Raw genomic sequence first — 19,676 nt, 5'->3', positions numbered from 1 at the left:
TCATTCAGCAAATATTTACTGAGTGGCTACTAAATATCAGTTACTCTGTACAAAACATCATCTGATCCCTTTTTCACAGAATTAGAAAATTAATAGTAAACCATGATAAGTGCAAAGAATGAAGAATCAAGCCTATCATGGAGAATAATAGTAGGGATAACTAATTTAGATTGTGAAAGTCAGAGGCTTTTTGAAGAAGCAACTATTAAACTGAGACCTGAAGTTGAGATTTGGTAAAAGATAGGAGGAAGAACATTTTGGGAAGAAGGAATACATGTGTCAAGATCATGAGGTCAAACTACTATGGCATATTGGAGGAACTGGGGAAAAACAAACAAGTGTTATTTGAGCACAGTTAGAGAGAGATTAGGAGATTATTCTGGAAAGGTAGGCAGGGCTTTTAAAGTTGTACCAAGATATTTTTCTTTCCACTCTGAGTGTAAGGAGAAGTTATAAAAAAACATTATATATTTAAAAAAGATCAAACTATTGCATATAAGTACCAGAAGACATGTGCAAGCGTATTAATTACAGCATGATATTTTAATAACAAAAATTGAAAACAAGGTAAATGTTTATCAGTGGATAAATAAACTGTGATGCTGTGATATATGTATATAATGACAATGGATTATTTGCAGTGAAAATGAATGAAGAACAGATACATGTGCAATATACTAATGGGAGAAACGTAATGGTGAACAAAAAATGCAAGTCACAGAAGCTCATTCAGAGTGATTATTCATTTAAAGTCCAAAAGGGCACAAAACTGAAAAATATAGTATTTGTGAATGTATTAATAAACACAAAATCCAAGATCACAGTTATCTCAGATGATGGGATGGCATAAGATACAGGGAGTATGTGGGTGACTTGAAAACTAACATAATATGTTTTTTCTATAACTATGTGTATATGGGCATTTGTGGCATTGCTATTTATATCTTATGCATATTTTATAAATATTTTTATATGACTACTAAGTATGTAATAAAAATTCAAAATAGTCTCTTCTTGTTATGTTGAGAATGAAGTACAAGAATCGGAGAAACCAATTAGAAGGTTATTGCAACAATAGAGGCAAGAGATGATGGTGTGTTGGGAGGCTGTAATCAAGATGGTGATAAGTGAAGGGATGTGAGTTAGAGCTGACAGGTAGAGTGGGGACCATATTTTGAATATGTTATTATTTAAAAGCAATTATGAAATAAATGTCTCAGGGATTTATAATGAGATGTAGGAAGGATCCAACAGTGACTCTTATCTTACAAAATGGTAGAAGAAATGTAGAACTAATTATTTACATAGCTGTAATTTACTCAGAATTTACTATGTACCAGGCTCTATTCTAGATAACAGATCATATTGCTATTTCAGTTTTACAAGTAAAAAAACCAAAGCTTAAAAAATAGTAACTGGTTCAACGATTCACAGCTCATAAATAGCAGATTCGTGAAATAAATTCATGTCAATTTTATTCCTTCTTAAATACGTACAGAGTAATCTGCGGCCTTAAGGCCACCTGTGGCCTTCTAGGTCAATATGTGCAGCTTTTTGGCTGAATGAAAATATTATAGAACACATACTTTTATCAAAAGAGATGCAAGAGAAAAGGATGAAACTTTCCTTGCTTCTTTTGGTGCTTAAAGAACAATCTTGAAATCAGAAAGCCCAGGTTCCCCACCCCTGGATTATTTCAAAATTTAGCATAAAAATTGGGTAATCTTGTATTAGCTATAAATAGGACTCTAAGTAGGAATAATATAAATTTAAGAGATTTTTGATTTTATGAAATCACAGAAGTATTGGTTTATTGAGAAGTCATCTTTTGTGTATTTGAGTGTTTGGCACCTAGTGGGTACTAAAATATTTGTTAAATGAATGTAACTGACCTTTCTTCTATATCTTTGAATTTGGTAGAATCTTCTTGAGAATTCACTTCCTCAGTTGGAGTGTCACTCAAATCATCATCTTAAAAGGAAAGAGTATTTTTATACAATTAACAGCAGACCTGAAATTTACCTGGCTAATTGATGACATTTAACCTTTAACATTGTTTAGTAAGGGAACTATCATAGGAGAACATCTTAGTTACACATAAGAATTAATGGGATAAAGTGAGAATTACTTTTGTAAGTAAAAGAGGAGCACAGAATATTCTTACAATTGCCTGAATTGATTTTTTTAATTTATTTGAAGCATTGAGCTGCATATTATTGTTCATTTTTTTCATAAATTCGATTGTTCCAAAATGAAAACTTTGAAACATTCAGGGACTACCTCCAAATATAGTGCACATTACAAACTAAACAATAGATGGGTCCTTCTAAAGTAGAGCATGAAAAAAGCAGCATGTTTATAAGTAAGAATTTTATCAAACATACAGCAGGTGTGCTTTAGACAGATGATAGGTGTCTCTCTCCCTTCCCTATCACCAGATTTTTTTGACCAAGTTATCCATTCTACAGAGTAATGCAAAGAGTAATCAATCATTCTCTTTAGCTTATTTTTTCTTTTATAATATTTGTTTTCTTAATATTAAAATACATTTCCTTCAGAACATTTAGAAAATACATGTAAGTATGCAGAAGAAAATAATTATCCATAATTCTATCACTTATAGATAATAGCCATAAAATGTTGATGCATTCCCTTCACAGGGCCTAGGGGAGTGTTAGTTTGCCTCCTATGGGTAAGTGGCAGCTTGAGTGGGAAATGGAGGCCGCCCAGGTTAAGAAATGGGTTGGAATTGTGTGCACATGAGTGCTTAGAGAGTCTTTTATATAAAGACAAATTATGTAAAATGTATTAATATTTTAAAATTTAAACTTAAATAAAAAATTAAAAAGAGACTTGGGCTCTTTTCCTGCTTTATTATTTTAAGCCTATCTTAATGTCATTAAAAGTTCTCTGAAACACAATTTTGTTGCATCATAATTTATTAACCCATTCTATACCTGTTAGAATTCAGATTACTGAATAATTTGCTATGAATAAATTTCTTTTCACATAAACATTTGTACAATTCTGTGATTATTTCTTTACAAAAAGTTCCTAGAATAAAATATACCAGGCCAGAATATCTTTTTTTTTTTTTTTTTTTGGTACAGACAGAGTCTCACTGTACCGCCCTCGGGTAGAGTGCCGTGGCGTCACACGGCTCACAGCAACCTCTTAACCCTTGGGCTTACGCGATTCTCTTGCCTCAGCCTCCCGATCAGCTGGGACTACAGGCGCCCGCCACAATGCCCGGCTATTTTTTGGTTGCAGTTTGGCCGGGGCTGGGTTTGAACCCGCCACCCTCGGCATATGGGGCTGGCGCCCTACTCACTGAGCCACAGGCGCCGCCCTTAGGCCAGAATATCTTGATGTTTTTAGCTTATATTGACAAATAGCTTGCCAAAAAAGGCTGAATCAGGTCATACCTCAGTTACCTTCTGTGAAAGTTTATACTTCATCACTTTGTAGCCATCAATATGTTTCATTATTTAAGAAAATTCCTTAATTAATACACAAAAATTTTATCCTATTTTTATTTTATTTTATATATATATATATATTTATTAAATCATAGCTGTGTACATCATTATGATCATGGGGCACCATACACTTGTTTCATAGAATATTTGACACATTTTCTTTTTTTTTTTATTAAATCATAGCTGTGTACATCAATATGATCATGGGGCACCATACACTTGTTTCATAGAATATTTGACACATTTTCAACTCATTAGTTGACATAGCCCTCCTGGCATTTTCTTAGTTACTTTGCCAAGACATTTACATTCCACATTTGCCAAGGCTCACATGTACCCTTGTAAAATGCACCACAGGTGTGATCCTTTCAATCCCCCTCCCTCAACCCACATCCCCCCTCCCTCCACACGCTTTCCCCCTTCCCCCTGTTCTTAGGTTGTAACTTGGTTATAGCTTTCATGTGAAGGTCCTAAGTTAGTTTCATAGTAGGGGTGAATACATTGGATATTTTTTCTTCCATTCTTGAGACACTTTACTGAGAAGAATATGTTCCAGCTCCATCCATGTAAACATGAAAGAGGTAAAGTCTCCATCTTTCTTCAAGGCTGCATAGTATTCCATGGTGTACATATACCACAATTTATTAATCCATTTGTGGATCGATGGGCACTTGGGTTTTTTTCCATGACTTAGCAATTATGAATAGGGCTGCAATAGAGATTCTGGTACAAATATCTTTGTTATGATGTGGTTTTTGGTCTTCTGGGTATATGCCCAGCAGAGGAACTACAGGATTGAATGGCAGATCTATTTTTAGATCTCTAAGTGTTCTCCGTATATCTTTCCAAAAGGAATGTATTAGTTTGTATTCCCACCAGCAGTGCAAAAGTGTTCCCTTTTCTCCACATCCACGCCAACATCTCTGGTCTTGAGATATTGTGATATAGGCTAGTCTCACTGGAGTTAGATGATATCTCAAGGCGATCAAGGGCATCCACATAGGGTCAGAAGAGATCAAACTTTTGCTCTTCGCAGATGATATGATTGTATATCTGGAAAACACTAGGGACTCTACTACAAAACTCTTAGAAGTGATCAAGGAATACAGCAATGTCTCAGGTTACAAAATCAACATTCATAAATCAGTAGCCTTTATATATACCAACAATAGTCAAGCTGAAAAAACAATTAAGGACTCTATCCCATTCACAGTAATGCCAAAGAAGATGAAATATTTGGGAGTTTATCTAACAAAGGATGTGAAAGATCTATATAAAGAGAACTATGAAACTCTAAGGAAAGAGATAGCCGAGAATGTTAATAAATGGAAAAACATACCATGCTCATGGCTGGGAAGAATCAACATTGTTAAAATGTCCATACTACCCAAAGCAATATATACCTTCAATGCAATCCCTATTAAAGTTCCACTGTCATACTTTAAAGATCTTGAAAAAACAATACTTTGTTTTGTATGGAATCAGAAAAAACCTCGAATAGCCAAGACATCACTCAAAAATAAAAACAAAGCAGGAGGAATTATGCTACTAGACCTTGGACTATACTACAAATCGATAGTGATCAAAACAGCATGGTACTGGCACAAAAACAGAGAAGTAGATGTCTGGAACAGAATAGAGAACCAAGAGATGAATCCAGCTACTTACCATTATTTAATCTTTGACAAGCCAATTAAAAACATCCTGTGGGGAAAAGATTCCCTATTTAACAAATGGTGCTGGGTGAACTGACTGGCAACCTGTAGAAGACTGAAACTGGATCCACACCTTTCACCACTAACCAAGATAGACTCTTACTGGATTAAAGACCTAAACTTAAGACATGAAACTATAAAAACACTAGAAAAGAGTGCAGGGAAAACCCTTGAAGAAATTGGGTTGGGTGAGTTTTTTATGAGAAGGACCCCCCGGGCGATTGAAGCAGCTTCAAAAATACACTTTTGGGACTTGATCAAACTAAAAAGCTTCTCCACAGCCAAGAACACAGTAAGTAAAGCAAGCAAACAGCCTACAGAATGGGAGAAGATATTTGCTGGTTATGTCTCTGACAAAGATTTAATAACCAGAATCCACAGAGAACTCAAACACATTAGCAAGAAAAGAACAAGGGATACCATCACAGGCTGGGCAAGAGAATTGAAAAGAAACTTCTCTAGAGAAGACAGGCGAGTGGCCTTCAGACATATGAAAAAATGCTCATAATCTTTAATCATCAGAGAAATGCAAATTTATCCTATTTTTAAATAAAATTTCCTGTCATTATCTATGAGATTAAATATTTTCTTAAAAACTTTTATTGGAAATTTAGGTACTTGTTCAAAGATCCCTGTGATCTGATAACTTTTATATCTGTCCCCCTACTCTGTCCCCAGTCATTTTATAGCTGAGAATGTTCATGAAGAATATCCCATATAAGTGCATACTGTATTCTATGGTAGCAGCAATGGCATTGAATATTTGAGGGTTACATAGTCTTGAAAAATTTTAGAGAGTAATTTAAAAATTTTCTCATTGTGGTAAAATTATATATATTATAATAGAATTTACCATTTTAACTATTCTTAAATATAAAGTTCAGTGGTATTAATTATAGTCACATTGTTGTGCAAGCATCACTAGTATCTTCAGAACATTTCATTGTTTCATTTTGAAATTCTATACAGTAATTCCCTTTTCTCCTCCATTTCTCAGTCCCTGAGAACCACAGTTCCACTTTCTATATCTTTGCATTTGACTATACTAAATATGTCATTTAAGTGGAATGATGTAATATTTTTCCTTTTGTGTTTGGCATATTTCACTTACATTATGTCCTCAAGGGTCTCCATTTTGTGTCAGAATTTCATTCTGTTTGAAGGCTAGTAGTCCACTGTGTGTGTATACATACCCTGTTTCCCCGAAAATAAGACAGTGTCTTGTTTTAAGGTGTGCTCCCAAAGATGCGCTATGTCTTATTTTCAGGGGATGTCTTATCTTTCCTGTAAGTAGGTCTTATTTTCGGAGGATGTCTTATATTCAGGGAAACAGGGTATATACATACATATATATGTATGTACACACACATATATATATTCAGGGAAACAGGGTATATACACACAGGGTATATATTTTTGGAGGATGTCTTATATTCAGGGAAACAGGGTATATACACACACATATATACACACATCACAGTTTGTTCATTCTTCCATTGATGAACATATATGTGATTTCCACTTTTTGGTCACCATGAATAATGCCTGTATGAACATTGGTATACAAATATCTACTCGAATCCCTGGTTTAAATAATTTTGGGTACCTTTCTGTCTTAGGACTGCCTTTGCGGTATCCCAGAGGTTCTGATAATTTGTGTCTTCATTGTCTTTTTGTTCCAAAAATTTGGTAATTTCCTTCTTAATCTCATCTATGATGCAGCTATCATTCAGCATAAGGTTATTTAACTTCCATGTTTTTGTATGAGTATGCAGATTCCTGTTGTTACTAAGTTCAACTTTTATTTCTTGGTGGTCCAAGAAGATGCAAAGAATAATGTCTATTCCTTTAAATTTACTGAGGTTAGAGTTGTGATCTCAGATGTGATTGATTTTGCAGTATGTTCTGTGGGCTGATGAGAATGTGTATTCAGTTTTTTTGGGATGAAATGTTCTGTAGATGTCTGTTAAATCCAAATGATGCATGGTTAGGTTTAAATCTAAAATTTCTTTGCTCAGCTTCTTATTGGAGGATCTATCCAACACTGCCATAGAAGTGTTAAAATATCTGACTATTATGGAGCTGGAGGAAACAAGTTGTTCATGTCTCTTAAAAATTGAGGCACATTCTGGTTGGGTGCATAAATATTAATAATTGAAACCTCATCATATTGAGTATTAACCTTAACTATTATGAAATGCCCATTCTTATCCTTCCTTACTTTTTTTGGTTTAAAGCCTATTGTATCTGCAAATAGAATTGCAACACCTGCTTATTTCTGATTTCCATTTGCCTGAAATATAGACGACCATCCCTTCACCCTGAGTCTATATTTATATTTTAAGGTAAGATGAGATTCTTGTATGTAGCAGATATCTGGCCTGAGTTTTTGTATCCTGTCAGCCAACCTGTGCCTCTGTAGAGGACAGTTTAAGCCATTCACATTAATGGAGAATATTGATAAGCCTGGTAAAATTTTGGGTATTGAGTTTTTCAAAAGTCCAGTGGACATTTTTAATCCTTTCACCACTGTGGAAGTTGCAGTTTGATCAAAAGTTTCTGAGTGAGTTTAATTTAGTGGTAGAGGATTGGGCTGGTCATTATAAAGGATAGGTCTGAGAATATCCTGAAGAGCTGGTTTGGTTATGGCAAATTTCTTCTACATGTGAATGCCATTAAAGTATTTAATTTCTCCATCATAAATGAAACTCAGTTTAGCTGGATACAGAATCCGGGATTGAAAGTTATTTTGTTTTAGGAGATTAAAAGTCAATGACCATCCTCTTCTGGCTTGAAAGGCTTCAGCAGATAGATCTGCAGTCATTCTAATATTCTTCCCTTTGTAGGTTATGTTTTCTTATGTCTGTCTGTTTTTAGAATTTTCTCCTTCATATTAACTTTAGTGAAGTTAATTATGATGTGCCTGGGAGATGTCTTATTTGGGTTGAGTCATGCTGGGGTTCTGAAATTGTCTGCTATCTGCATTTCAGAATCTCCTGGCATGTCTGGAAAATTCTCTTTCATAATTTAATAGAGTAGGGCCTCTGTGCCTTGTGAAGCCACTTCATTGCTTTTAGGGATTCCAATGAGGCTGATATTAGCCTTCTGAATTATCCCAGAGCTCTCTGAGAGAATGATCTGTTTTTGCTCTCCATTTCTCTTCCTCTTTGAGAGTTTGGGAGCATTCAAAAGCTAAGTCTTCAATGTCAGTAATCCTTTCTTCTGTTTGCTCCACTCTGTTACTGACAGATTCTATTGTATTTTTAAGATCTTTGAGGACTGCAAATTCTTGTTTCAATGTGACAAAATCTTTGATGATCTTGTCTTTAAATTCATTGAATTCTTGAGACAACTCTTGAATTTCTCCTTGAATTTCCAATTCCAACTTTTCCTCCATTCTATTATTCTTGTTTGCAATCCAAACTCTGAACTCAATTCTGACATTCTGGTCATCTGTTTATGAATGAGATCTTCAGTTACGTCTGCCATGTCTTTCCTTGGAGTGGTTGATCTACTCTGGTTATTCATATTACCAGAGTTTTCCCACTGATTCTGCCCCATAATTATTTTACACCATTTGACTTTTCTCCTGGAGCTTTGCCAAGAACTCGTACAGTGCTACGGCCTGAGAAACTGGGGACCTGTTTGGTGTGGTAGGGCTAAGTGGCTCTGTCTTGTTTTCAGCTGGTTTCTGTCCAACTCTAGTGAATCAGTTACTCTGGGTTGAATTCTCCGCTGTGGAGAAATACTAGCAATTAATTCACCCTGCCCCCTACAGGCAACAATTGGAAAAGGAAACTCTAACCTTCCTATAAACACACACCCTGGGTACAACTTGGAGAGTCCTTGGGCAATTGGCCCAGTTCAAGAGGTCAAAATCAATTGTCTCAGTCAGCACCTATCTCACGTGGGAGAGTTTGAAAGGTTTCTGGCAACAAGATTGCAGGGGTCTGCTGACAACTCAAATATGACTCCCTCTGGTGCTGCGTGAGGTCAGGAGGACCCACCCAGCAAATAGATTAGTCTGGGAAGGTCCATACAATGCTGTTTTGATCACTATTGATTTATAGTATAGTCTGAGGTCTGGTAGCATGATTCCTCCTGCTTTGTTTTTATTTCTGAGTAATGTCTTGGCTATTCAAGGTTTTTTCTGATTCCATATTAAAAAAAGTATTGTTTTTTCAAGATCTTTAAAGTATGACAGTGGACTTTAATAGGGATTGCATTAAAGTTGTATATTGCTTTGGGTAGTATGGACATTTTAACAATGTTGATTCTTCCCAGCCATGAGCATGGTATGTTTTTCCATTTGTTAACATTTTCAGCTATTTCTTTTCTTAGAGTTTTATAGTTCTCTTTATAGAGATCTTTCACGTCCTTTGTTACATAAACTCCCAGGAGGACCCACCCAGCAAGTAAATTAGTCTCAGAAGGTTGATGCCTCCTTCCCCACCTTGCACCTCTGTCACACCCAGTCACTGATAACCCTGCAGGGCTGTGACTCAGTTGCCTCCAATGAACAGATACTCCAGGGGTTTGCACCTGCCGGAATCACAGGGAGATCTATGTTTCCTCAGTCAGGCTGCTGCTCTCTGCCACTATCCGGCAGGGGGAGGTGAGGCCTGACAACCTCTGGGTGCTTGATGGAGGCTGGGGCTGTTCATTCAGTTGCAGGCCAGCCCCTGATTGATGTTACTGACAGAACAGAACAACTTTGTGGAATTTGTTTCTGTCCTGGTTAAATTCCCCTGCAGAAGAGAAGCTGTCTTGAATTCACAGAACCTCGACCTCAGACACTGTCTTTGTTGCTGCCCGGTCTCAGCTGCAGTTTGTATTCACTGCATGGCTAGCTGTCAGTTCCAGCCTCTACCTGCCATCCTTTGTCTAGGCTAATGATCCCCTGAGGGCCAGATGCATCCCAGACTCAGTAAAGCAGTCCTCTGGGTTAGCCCTGCCCTGGGAATCTGCCAGCTCTGCACATGCATATTCTAGTCCCTGTGGTCCCCCTAGGTCAGTACTGCCTCAGGCAAACCCTTTACTCATGGGGACTGCATTTCCATCTCAGATCTGTTCTGCCAGTGGCTGCCACCAGAGAGACAGGAGTTGTGACTCTGGAATATCCAGGAGTGAGCCCTATTGTTGCCACTGTGGCTGCTGCTCTGTGCCTCAAGGCACCACTGCTCCTGTATGGTTCCCTCTCAGCAGACCGTCCTCTCCTCACTCCTGTGCTGCATAATGAGCAGTGACCAGCAGCAGTACATGCCCTGTCCACACCTCTCCAGAAAATACTGAAGAATCTGAACTCCTAGGGGACAGGGTTCCAAACCTCAAAGTGAGAGTGGAGGGGAGTTCTGGGAATTCAGAATTGCAGGTAGAGAATATATACAGTTTTATGCCTGGCAGGAGAGCGCCATGTAGGGGAAGTAGGTCCAGTTTTTAGAGGGTCTCTCACATGGAGTATAATGGGAGGACTTTTGAACTCTGCTTGTTGTTTGTATGGAGTACTCCAAGCTTTCTCATTGGAGAGGGGACTCCCATCTGCTTGGTGATGGGTTTCACAACTTTTGGTTGTATTCTTGGGGTCGCAGCTCACCTCAGCAGGGTTGATGTGCATTCTTCAACCTTCTCTCTTGGTGCCTCTCTAATCCACCAGGTTACTTGCTAAATTTCTGTCCTTTAACTCTCCTTCTGGATGGGAGCCTCTGTGGAAAGCTGGCTTCCGTCAGCCATCTTGCCTCTGCCCCCTTTTGGAATAATTTCTACAGTATGTGAATAAGATCTTCCTTGAAGGTTTGATAGAATTGTGGTGTGAAGCCATCTGGACCACAGCATTTTTTTCTTGTGTGTTTTTTTTATTGTTTCTTTGACCTCAGTGCTTGAAATAGCTCTGTTCAGGAGCTCTATTTCTTGCTAAGTCTAGGGGGAGAATGTGATCCCAAGTATTGATCCATTTCCTTCTCATTGTCAGATTTCTGGGCATAGAGTTTTTTTGTAGTATTCAGAGATAATATCTTGTATCTCTGTGGGACCAGTTGGTATTTCCCCTTTATCATTTCTGATATTTTCACCAGAATGACATTTGCACCAGAATGGAATTGGAAACAGAAGAACAATCTAAGCCTAAACCCAGTAGAAGGAAAGAAATATCCAAAATCAAATCAGAGATCAATGAAATTGAAAACAAAAGAATCATTCAGAAAATTAATGAAACAAGGAGTTGGTTTTTTGAAAAATAAATAAAATAGATAAACCGTTGGCCAGACTAACTAGAAATAGACCTACCATTCAGAAATAATGAATTATTATTTATGAATGAAAATTATTTTAGAATAATTTCATTGTGATTGAAAATTATTTTGGAAGAATTTTGGAATTATTTGAATACAAGGAATACAGCAGTCTCTCAGGATACAAAATCAATACTTACAAATAAGTAGCTTTTATATATACCAACAATAGTCAAGCTGAAAATATGGTCAAGGACTCTATTCCTTTTACAGTGGTGCCAAAGAAGATGAAATATGTGGGAACTTACATAACAAAGGATGTAAAAGATCTCCATAAAGAGAACTATGAAACTCTGAGGAAAGAAATAACTGTAGAGGTTAAGAAATGGAAAAACATAACATGCTCATGGCAGGGTTGAATCAACATTGTTAAAATGTTTATACTACCCAATGCAATATACAGATTTAATGCAATCCCTATTTAAAATAACAATGTCACACTTGAAAGATAGTTTGTTTCAGGAAAATAGAAAAGAGGAAATCATGAACTTCCTTTACCAAAGCAGCAATGAACACACAAGCTACCAAAACCAGTGGGATACAGCAAAAGCTGTCCTGAGAGGAAAATTTATACTTTTAGATGCCTACATCTGAAAAAAAAAAAAAAAAAGAGCACACCAACAAACTCACAAGCCATCTTTTGGGAAAAAGAAGAACAATCTAACTCTAAACCCAGCAGAAGAAAAGAAATAGCCAAAATTAAATCAGAGATTAATGAAATTAAAAACAAAACAATCATTCAAAAATCAATAAAACAAAAAGTTATTTTTTGAAAAAATAAATAAAATAGACAAAATGTTTGCAAGACTAACTAGAAACATAAAAGCAAAATCTCTGGTAACCTCAATAGGAAATGATAAAGGGGAAATAACAACTAATCCCACAGAGATACAAGAGATCATCTCTGAATACTACCAGAACTCTATGCTGAGAAATTTGACAATGTGAAGGAAATGGATCAATATTTGGAATCACACCCTCTCCCTAGACTTATCCAGGAAGAAACAGAGCTCCTGAACAGACCAATTTCAAGCACTGAGATTAAGAAAACAACAAAAAAGCTTCAAACAAAAAAATGCCCTAGTTCAGATGGCTTCACATCAGAATTCTATCAAACCTTCAAAAAAGAGCTTATTCATATAATGCAGAAATTATTCCAAAAAATTGAGGAGAAAGGAATCTTCCCCCACACATTCTACGAAGCAAACATCACCCTGATACCAAAACCAGGAAAAGACCCAAACGAAAAGGAGAATTTCACTCCTGAATATAGATGCAAAAATTACCAACAAAATTCTAGCCAATAGATTACAGCTTATCATTAAAAAAGTCATACATCACGATCAAGTAGGTTTCATCCCGGGGACGCAAGGCTGATTTAACATACGCAAGTCTATAAACGTTATCCACCATATTAACAGAGGCAAAAATAAAGACCACATGATCCTCTCAATAGATGCAGAAAAAGCATTTGATAAAATCCAGCATGCTTCTCTGATTAGAACACTGAAGAGTATAGGCATAGCTGGCACATTTCTGAAACTGATTGAAGCTATCTATGACAAATCCACAGCTAATATTTTACTAAATTGAGTATAACTGAAAGCTTTTCCTCTTAGAACTGGAACGAGACATGGTTGTCCTCTGTCACCTTTACTATTCAACATAATGCTGGAAGTTCTAGCCAATACAATTAGGATATAAAATCAATGTCCACAAGTCAGTTGCCTTTGTATACACCAATAATAGTCAAGATGAGAGGCTAATTAAGGACACAACTCCCTTCACCATAGCTTCAAAGAAAATGGAATACCTCAGAATATACCTAACAAAGCAGGTGAAGGGCCTTTATAAAGAAAATTATGAAATCCTCAGAAAGGAAATAGCAGAGGATATTAACAAATGGCAGAACATACCATGCTCATGGCTGGGAAGAATCAACATTGTTAAAATGTGTATACTTCCCAAAGCAATCTACCTATTAAATGCCATTCCTATTAGAATACCACATCGTACTTTCAAGATTTGGAAAAAATGATTCTGCGTTTTGTATGGAATTAAAAAAAAAACCCATATAGATAATGCAGTTCTTAATAATAAAAATAAAGATGGGGGCATCACCACACCAAATTTTAGGCTGTACTACACAGCCATAGTGCTCAAGAAAGCATGCTACTGGCACAAAAATAGAGACATAGACAATTGGAATCAAATAGAAAACCAGGAAATGAAAGTAACATCTTTTTTTTTTTTTTGAAAGTAACATCTTACAACCACCTAATCTTTGATAAATCAAACAAGAACATACCTTGGGGGAAAGACTCCCTATTCAATAAATGGTGTTGGGAGAACTGGATATCTACATGTAAAAGACTGAAACTGGACCCACACCTCTCTCCACTCACAAAAATTGATTCAAGATGGATAAAGAACTTAAATTTAAGGCATGAAACAATAAAAATACTCAAAGAAAGCATAGGAAAAACACTGGAAGATATTGTACTGGGGAAAGACTTCGTGAAGATGGCTACTATGGCAACTGCAACAACAAAAATAAACAAATGGGACTTCATTAAACTGAAAAGCTTCTGTACAGCCAAGGAGACAACAACCAAAGCAAATAGACAACCTACACAATGGGAAATGATATTTGCATATTTTGAATTAGACAAAAGCTTGATCTCTAGAATCTATAGAGAACTCAAATTAATCCACATGAAAAAAGCCAACAATCCCATATATCAATGGGCAAGAGACATGAATAGAACCTTCTCTAAAGAAGACAGACGAATGGCTAACAAACATATGAAAAAATGTTCATCATCCCTATATATTAGAGAAATGCAAATCAAAACAACCTTGAGATATCATCTAACCCCAGTGAGAATGGCCCACATCACAAAATCTCAAAACTGCAGATGCTGGCGTGGATGTGGAGAGAAGGGAACACTTTTACACTGCTGGTGGGACTGCAAACTAGTACAACCTTTCTGGAAGGAAGTATGGAGAAACCTCAAAGCACTCAAGCTAGACCTCCCATTTGATCCTGCAATCCCATTACTGGGCATCTACCCAGAAGGAAAAAAATCCTTTTATCATAAGGACACTTGTATTAGACTGTTTATTGCAGCTCAATTTACAATCGCCAAAATGCGAAACAGCCTAAATGCCCACCAACCCAGGAATGGATTAACAAGCTGTGGTATTAACCTGGATGGAAGTGGAAGACATTATTCTTAGTAAAGCATCACAAGAATGGAGAAGCATGAGTCCTATGTACTCAATTTTGATATAAGGACAATTAATGACAATTAAGGTCACGGGGGGTGGGTGGAAGGAAAAGCAGACAGAGGGAAGAAGGGAGCAGGGTGGAGCTTGGTGTGTGCCACACCTTCTGGGGGAAAGACACGATTGCAGGAGGGACTTTACCTAACAAATGCAATCGGTGTAACCTGGTTTATTGTACCCTGAGTGAATCCCCAACAATAAAAACAAAAACCAAGAAAGCCCAGCAACTGCCCATAAATAGCATAAAGACATCCATACCCATATATTGAAGAACATTCAGAGAAAAGAGAGGACAGGTTGTTAATTGCATTAATGTTTGCAATTGTGTAACTCCTTCGTTTTGTCTATATGGGAAAAGATAATAAAATGAGCTTCAGAATTATATCCAAAAAAAGAGATAAGAATACAATAGAATAACATATTCACATAGTGAGAATAAAATGTCTATTCACTTAGAATTCTAACCCTGTTAATCAAGACTTTAACATAAGATTACAGAAGATCAATCTGGGTGGTCAGGGCATGATGGCAGACAGGAAAGACATTTACCGGAGTTGTCCTGGAGCAACAGAAAGAGAGGGCTAGAGCAGTCCCAGCATGGAATATTGGCATGGAGTGGTAATTCAGAGTGTCCAGTGAGGTAGTGGTCTATTGGACTTACCGGAGACCCAGCACACTAGGCAAGATTCTGTGAGCATGCCCCAGCTGTGGCAGTAGCAGCAGCTAGCCCCCCACCCTCATGGAGGTCCCAGAGGAAGCCTTTAGCTGTTTTTAGTTCTTGGGAGAAGCCGGGCATTGAGTGGAAAGATTGGAGAACTATGCCTGATTTGGGTGCAGTCTGGAGAGGTTCTGCTGTGTCTGGCAGCTGGTGAAGCATCCATGTGGGGAATCCCCGGGCAGGGGCTGCCACTGTTGTAAAGGTCTCCAGAAGGTTGTAAGGGCAGGCTGGGGGCATAAGGCATGGTAGTCTGAGTTCCACCTGTGGGGAGCAGACCTACACTTGTGATAGGTCCAGGGACTCTGGAAAGATTGGAGAAGTGTGCACTCCTCAGTGGACTTTGGTGGCCAGATTGGGGTGCTATCTGGAGTGGTTCTGCCATGGTCTGGTAGCAGGCGGAACATTCATGGGGGAAAGTCCCTAGTTGGGGGCTGCCATTGTCACAAAGGTCACCAGAAGACTGTTAGGGTGGGCTCCTGCTGGGGGCTTATGGTGTAATGGTCACTAGGAACTGGGAAACAGCACTAACACTGGGAACCAGAGACGTTAAAAGCTATGTTGCTTGTCCCCCAAATTTACTACACCACCTGGTGTCCAGGAAGCATATTGCAACATAAATATATTCCTACTAAAGTTGGATCCTGATGGTATATATATATATTTGTGTGTGTGTATTTTTTGTTTGTTTGTTTTTCTTTTCTTTTTTGGTGGTATTTTTCCCCCTCTTCTTTCCTTCCTCTATTGGTAGCTGAGATTGCTTACATCAGTCTATTTGACCTTTTTTTCCTCTTTACTTTGTTTCAATGTGTTTAGTTTTTTGCTAAGTTGTTTGGTTGGTTCTTTTCCTAACTTCCCTTTTTATATTCAACAAGAGCAACGGTTCTTGTATCTTTTTTTTTGTTGTTGTTTTTGCAGAATTTTAGCTTGATTTATTCTCTCTCCCTACTTCACTCCTCAGTATCCTCTCAGTTGATAGAGACTCTTCTACTCTTCTCTTCTCTCCCACATAAAGTTCTTCTGCATCAGTGAAGATATTCCCCTCATTTTAAAATTTTCTTCTTTCTTTCTTTATTCCTCTTCCCTCCCTCTCCTTTAATTGATTCAATAGTACATTTAATTTCCTTTATCTATTCTTTTATTTTTATTTTTATGTTTTTCTTCTTTTTCAAACTTTTCTTTGTTGTGGGTGGGTGTGACACAGTGGTAGTCTGGCAGGTAGACAACAGCAGTTGTCTGGTTCAACGAGGCCAGGAGAACTTTCAACCATTGGCCCCAGGAAGAAAGTATTAGGGAGGTCATGCTGTAGAACTCTTCTATTTTTTTTCTTTTCTCTTTCTTTTTTCATCCTAACTCAGTTTTTCTGTCTTGGTTCCTGTGTTTGCTTTTGCTTTTTTTCTTTTCTTCCCATTCTTGGCAGAGGAAGAGTCTGGCTGTGTTCAGGCTGGTAAGGAGAACCTGATTTACAGGAACACAACCAGCCTAGCTTCTCAAAACCCTTGAGCTATAGGTGCAGCCATAGCACCATGCTGAGAAATAACATTTTTTTCTATCACTCTCAATCTCCCCTCCTGTCCTCCTTCTTAATTGTTCTTCAATTTTCTTCTGTTATTCTCCCTCCTCCCATTTTGCTTTTCTTTGTTTTCTTTTTCTTTCATTTGTTTTTTGTTTACTCTTTTCTTCTTTTTTCTCCTGTTTTTCCTTTTCTTTCCTCTTGCTTCTCCTTGCTTTCTCAAACCCTCCTCAAACTTCATACCAAGAGGCCTCTTCATCACTTAAAATCTGAGATAAACTATGTTGATTGGTTTGATGTAACCACATCAGATTGTATATGAAAAAATAGGCACATTGTACCCTACGTATGCATGAATGTATTCATGATCTATGTGTATTTAACTTAATTGAAAAAATGGAAAAAAATCTGAGATAAGGTAATTTGAAGCAAAGGAGGAAGTGAGAAGGACAAAGGTGCACAAGGAAGTGAACAAGAAGTAAGCACACAAAAGGAGAAACCAAAAGAAAAATTCAGGCACCAGAGGTGACAGCACCACCAAGGAGGAGGCCCTTTGGCTTCTGAACTGGACACAAGAGGGAGAGCTGTGGGCAAGGCACTGTGCCTCACAGGGTACCAGGAAGGCACCCAACCACCAGAGGCTCCTGACCAGAAGGAGAGTTAAAGGACAGAAATTTGGCAAGTAACCTGGTGGATTAGAGCTGCACCAAGAGAGAAGGTTGAGAATGCAAATCAACCCTGCTGAGGTGAGCTGTGACCCCAAGGATACAAACAAAAGGTACAAAATCCATCACCAAGCAGACGGGAGTCCCCTCCCCCATGAGAACAGCTTGGAGTACCCCATAAATAAGCAAGCAGAGTTCAAAAGTCCTCCCATTATACTCCACAGGACAGACCCTCTAAAACCTGGACCTACTTCCCCTACTAGGGTGACATGGTGCTCTCCTGCCAGGCATAAAACTATATAAAATTGTATATATTCTCTACCTGCAATTCTGAACTCCCAGCACTCCCCTCCACTCTCACTCTGAGGTCTGGGACCTGTCCCACAGGAGTCCAGATTCTTGGGTGATTTCTCAAGGGGTGTGGACAGGGCCTGGACTGCAGCTGGTCAGTGCTGATTCTGTGTACAGGAGTGAGGAGAGGATGGTTAACTGAGAGGGAACCATGCTGGAGCGGCAGTGCCCCGAGGTGCAGAGCAGCAGCTGTTTTTGGCAACAATAGGGCTCACCCCTGGATATTCTGGAGTCACACCCCCTGTCTCACTGGGCAACCAGAGGAAGCCAGGCATCTTCTCAGGTAGCAAACACCGGCGGAACAGATCTGGGACAGAAATGCAGGCCCTGTGAGTAAAGGATTTGCCTGAGGCCGTACCAGCCTGGGTGGAGCACGGGGACTAGAAAACACATGCACAGTGTTGGCTGACTCCCAGGGCAGGGCTGATCCAGAGGACTGCTTTACTGAGCCTAAGATGCACCCAGCCCCCCAGGGGATCATCTGCCTAGACAAAGGAGGGCAGGAGGCTAGAACTGACAGCTAACCATGCTGTGAATACAAACCTGTAGCAGCAAAGATAGGGCCTGAGGCACAGGTTCTGTGAACTCAAAACAGCTTCTCTTCTGCAGGGGAACTTAGCCAGGACAGAAACAAATTCCGCAAAGTTGTTCTGTTCGATCAGTAACATCAATCAGGGGTGGGGCTGGAACTGAGTGAACATCCTGCAGCCTCGATCAAGCTCCCGAGGTTGTCAGGTCTCACCTCCCCCTGCCAGATAGAGGCAGAGAGCAGTGGCCTGGCTGAGCAAACAGATTTCCTTGTGACTAAGGCAGGTGCAAACTCCTGGAGTATCTGCTCATTGGAGGCAACTGGGTCACAGCCCTGTGGGGTAATCTTTGACTGAGAGTGACAGAGATGCAAGGTGGGGAAGGAGACAGCAACCCTCCCAGACTAATATATTTGCTGGGTGGGACTTCTTGACCTCACGGAGCACCGGAGCAAGTCATATTTGAGTGGTCAGCAGACCCGTGCGATCTAGTTGCCAGAGACCTTTTAAACTCTCCCACATGAGACAGGTGTTGACTGAGACAAATGATTTGGACCTTTTGAACTGAGCCAATTGCCCGAGGACTATCCAAGTGGTGCTCTGGGTGTGTGGTTGTAGGAAAGTTTGATTTTCCTTTTCCAATTGTTGCCTGTGGGGGCAGGGGCAGGGTGACTTAATTGCTGGTATTTCTCCACAGTGGAGATTTCAAATCAGAGTAACTGTTTCACTAGTGTTGGAAAGAGACCAGCTGAAAACAAGACAGAGAAACTTAGCCCCACCACACCAAACAGGTCCCCAGTTTCTCAGGCCGTAGCACTGTATGGGTCCTCGGCAAAGCTCCAGGGGAAAAGTGAAATGGCGTAAAATAATCAAGGGGTGGAATCAGTGGAAAAACTCTGGTAACATGAACAACCAGAGTAGATCAACCCATCCAAGGAAACATATGGCAGATGTAACTGAAGATTCCATTCATAAACACGTAGTCGAGATGTCACAAATCGAATTCAGAATTTGGACTGCAAACAAGATTAATAGAATGAAGGAAAATTTGGAATTAGAAATTTGAGGAGAAATTCAAAAGTTGCATCAAGAATTCCATGAATTTAAAGACAAAACCACCAAACATTTTGACACAT

The 19,676-nt window shown here is 38.7% G+C and overlaps 1 protein-coding gene across 1 annotated transcript in view; it reads right to left on the bottom strand.

The window, feature by feature from the left end:
• The window catches only part of DNAH14 (dynein axonemal heavy chain 14), an 862,921-nt gene that overhangs the window by 437,264 nt on the left and 405,981 nt on the right, over window positions 1–19,676 (bottom strand). Inside the window, 1 exon segment of the mRNA XM_053607548.1 lies at window positions 1,893–1,971. Coding sequence (XP_053463523.1) covers window positions 1,893–1,971 — 79 coding nt within the window.

The sequence above is a fragment of the Nycticebus coucang genome, chromosome 10 (assembly GCF_027406575.1).
Source record: "Nycticebus coucang isolate mNycCou1 chromosome 10, mNycCou1.pri, whole genome shotgun sequence".
Classification (NCBI taxonomy): domain Eukaryota; kingdom Metazoa; phylum Chordata; class Mammalia; order Primates; family Lorisidae; genus Nycticebus; species Nycticebus coucang.
This window is presented reverse-complemented; position numbering and strand designations above follow the sequence as displayed.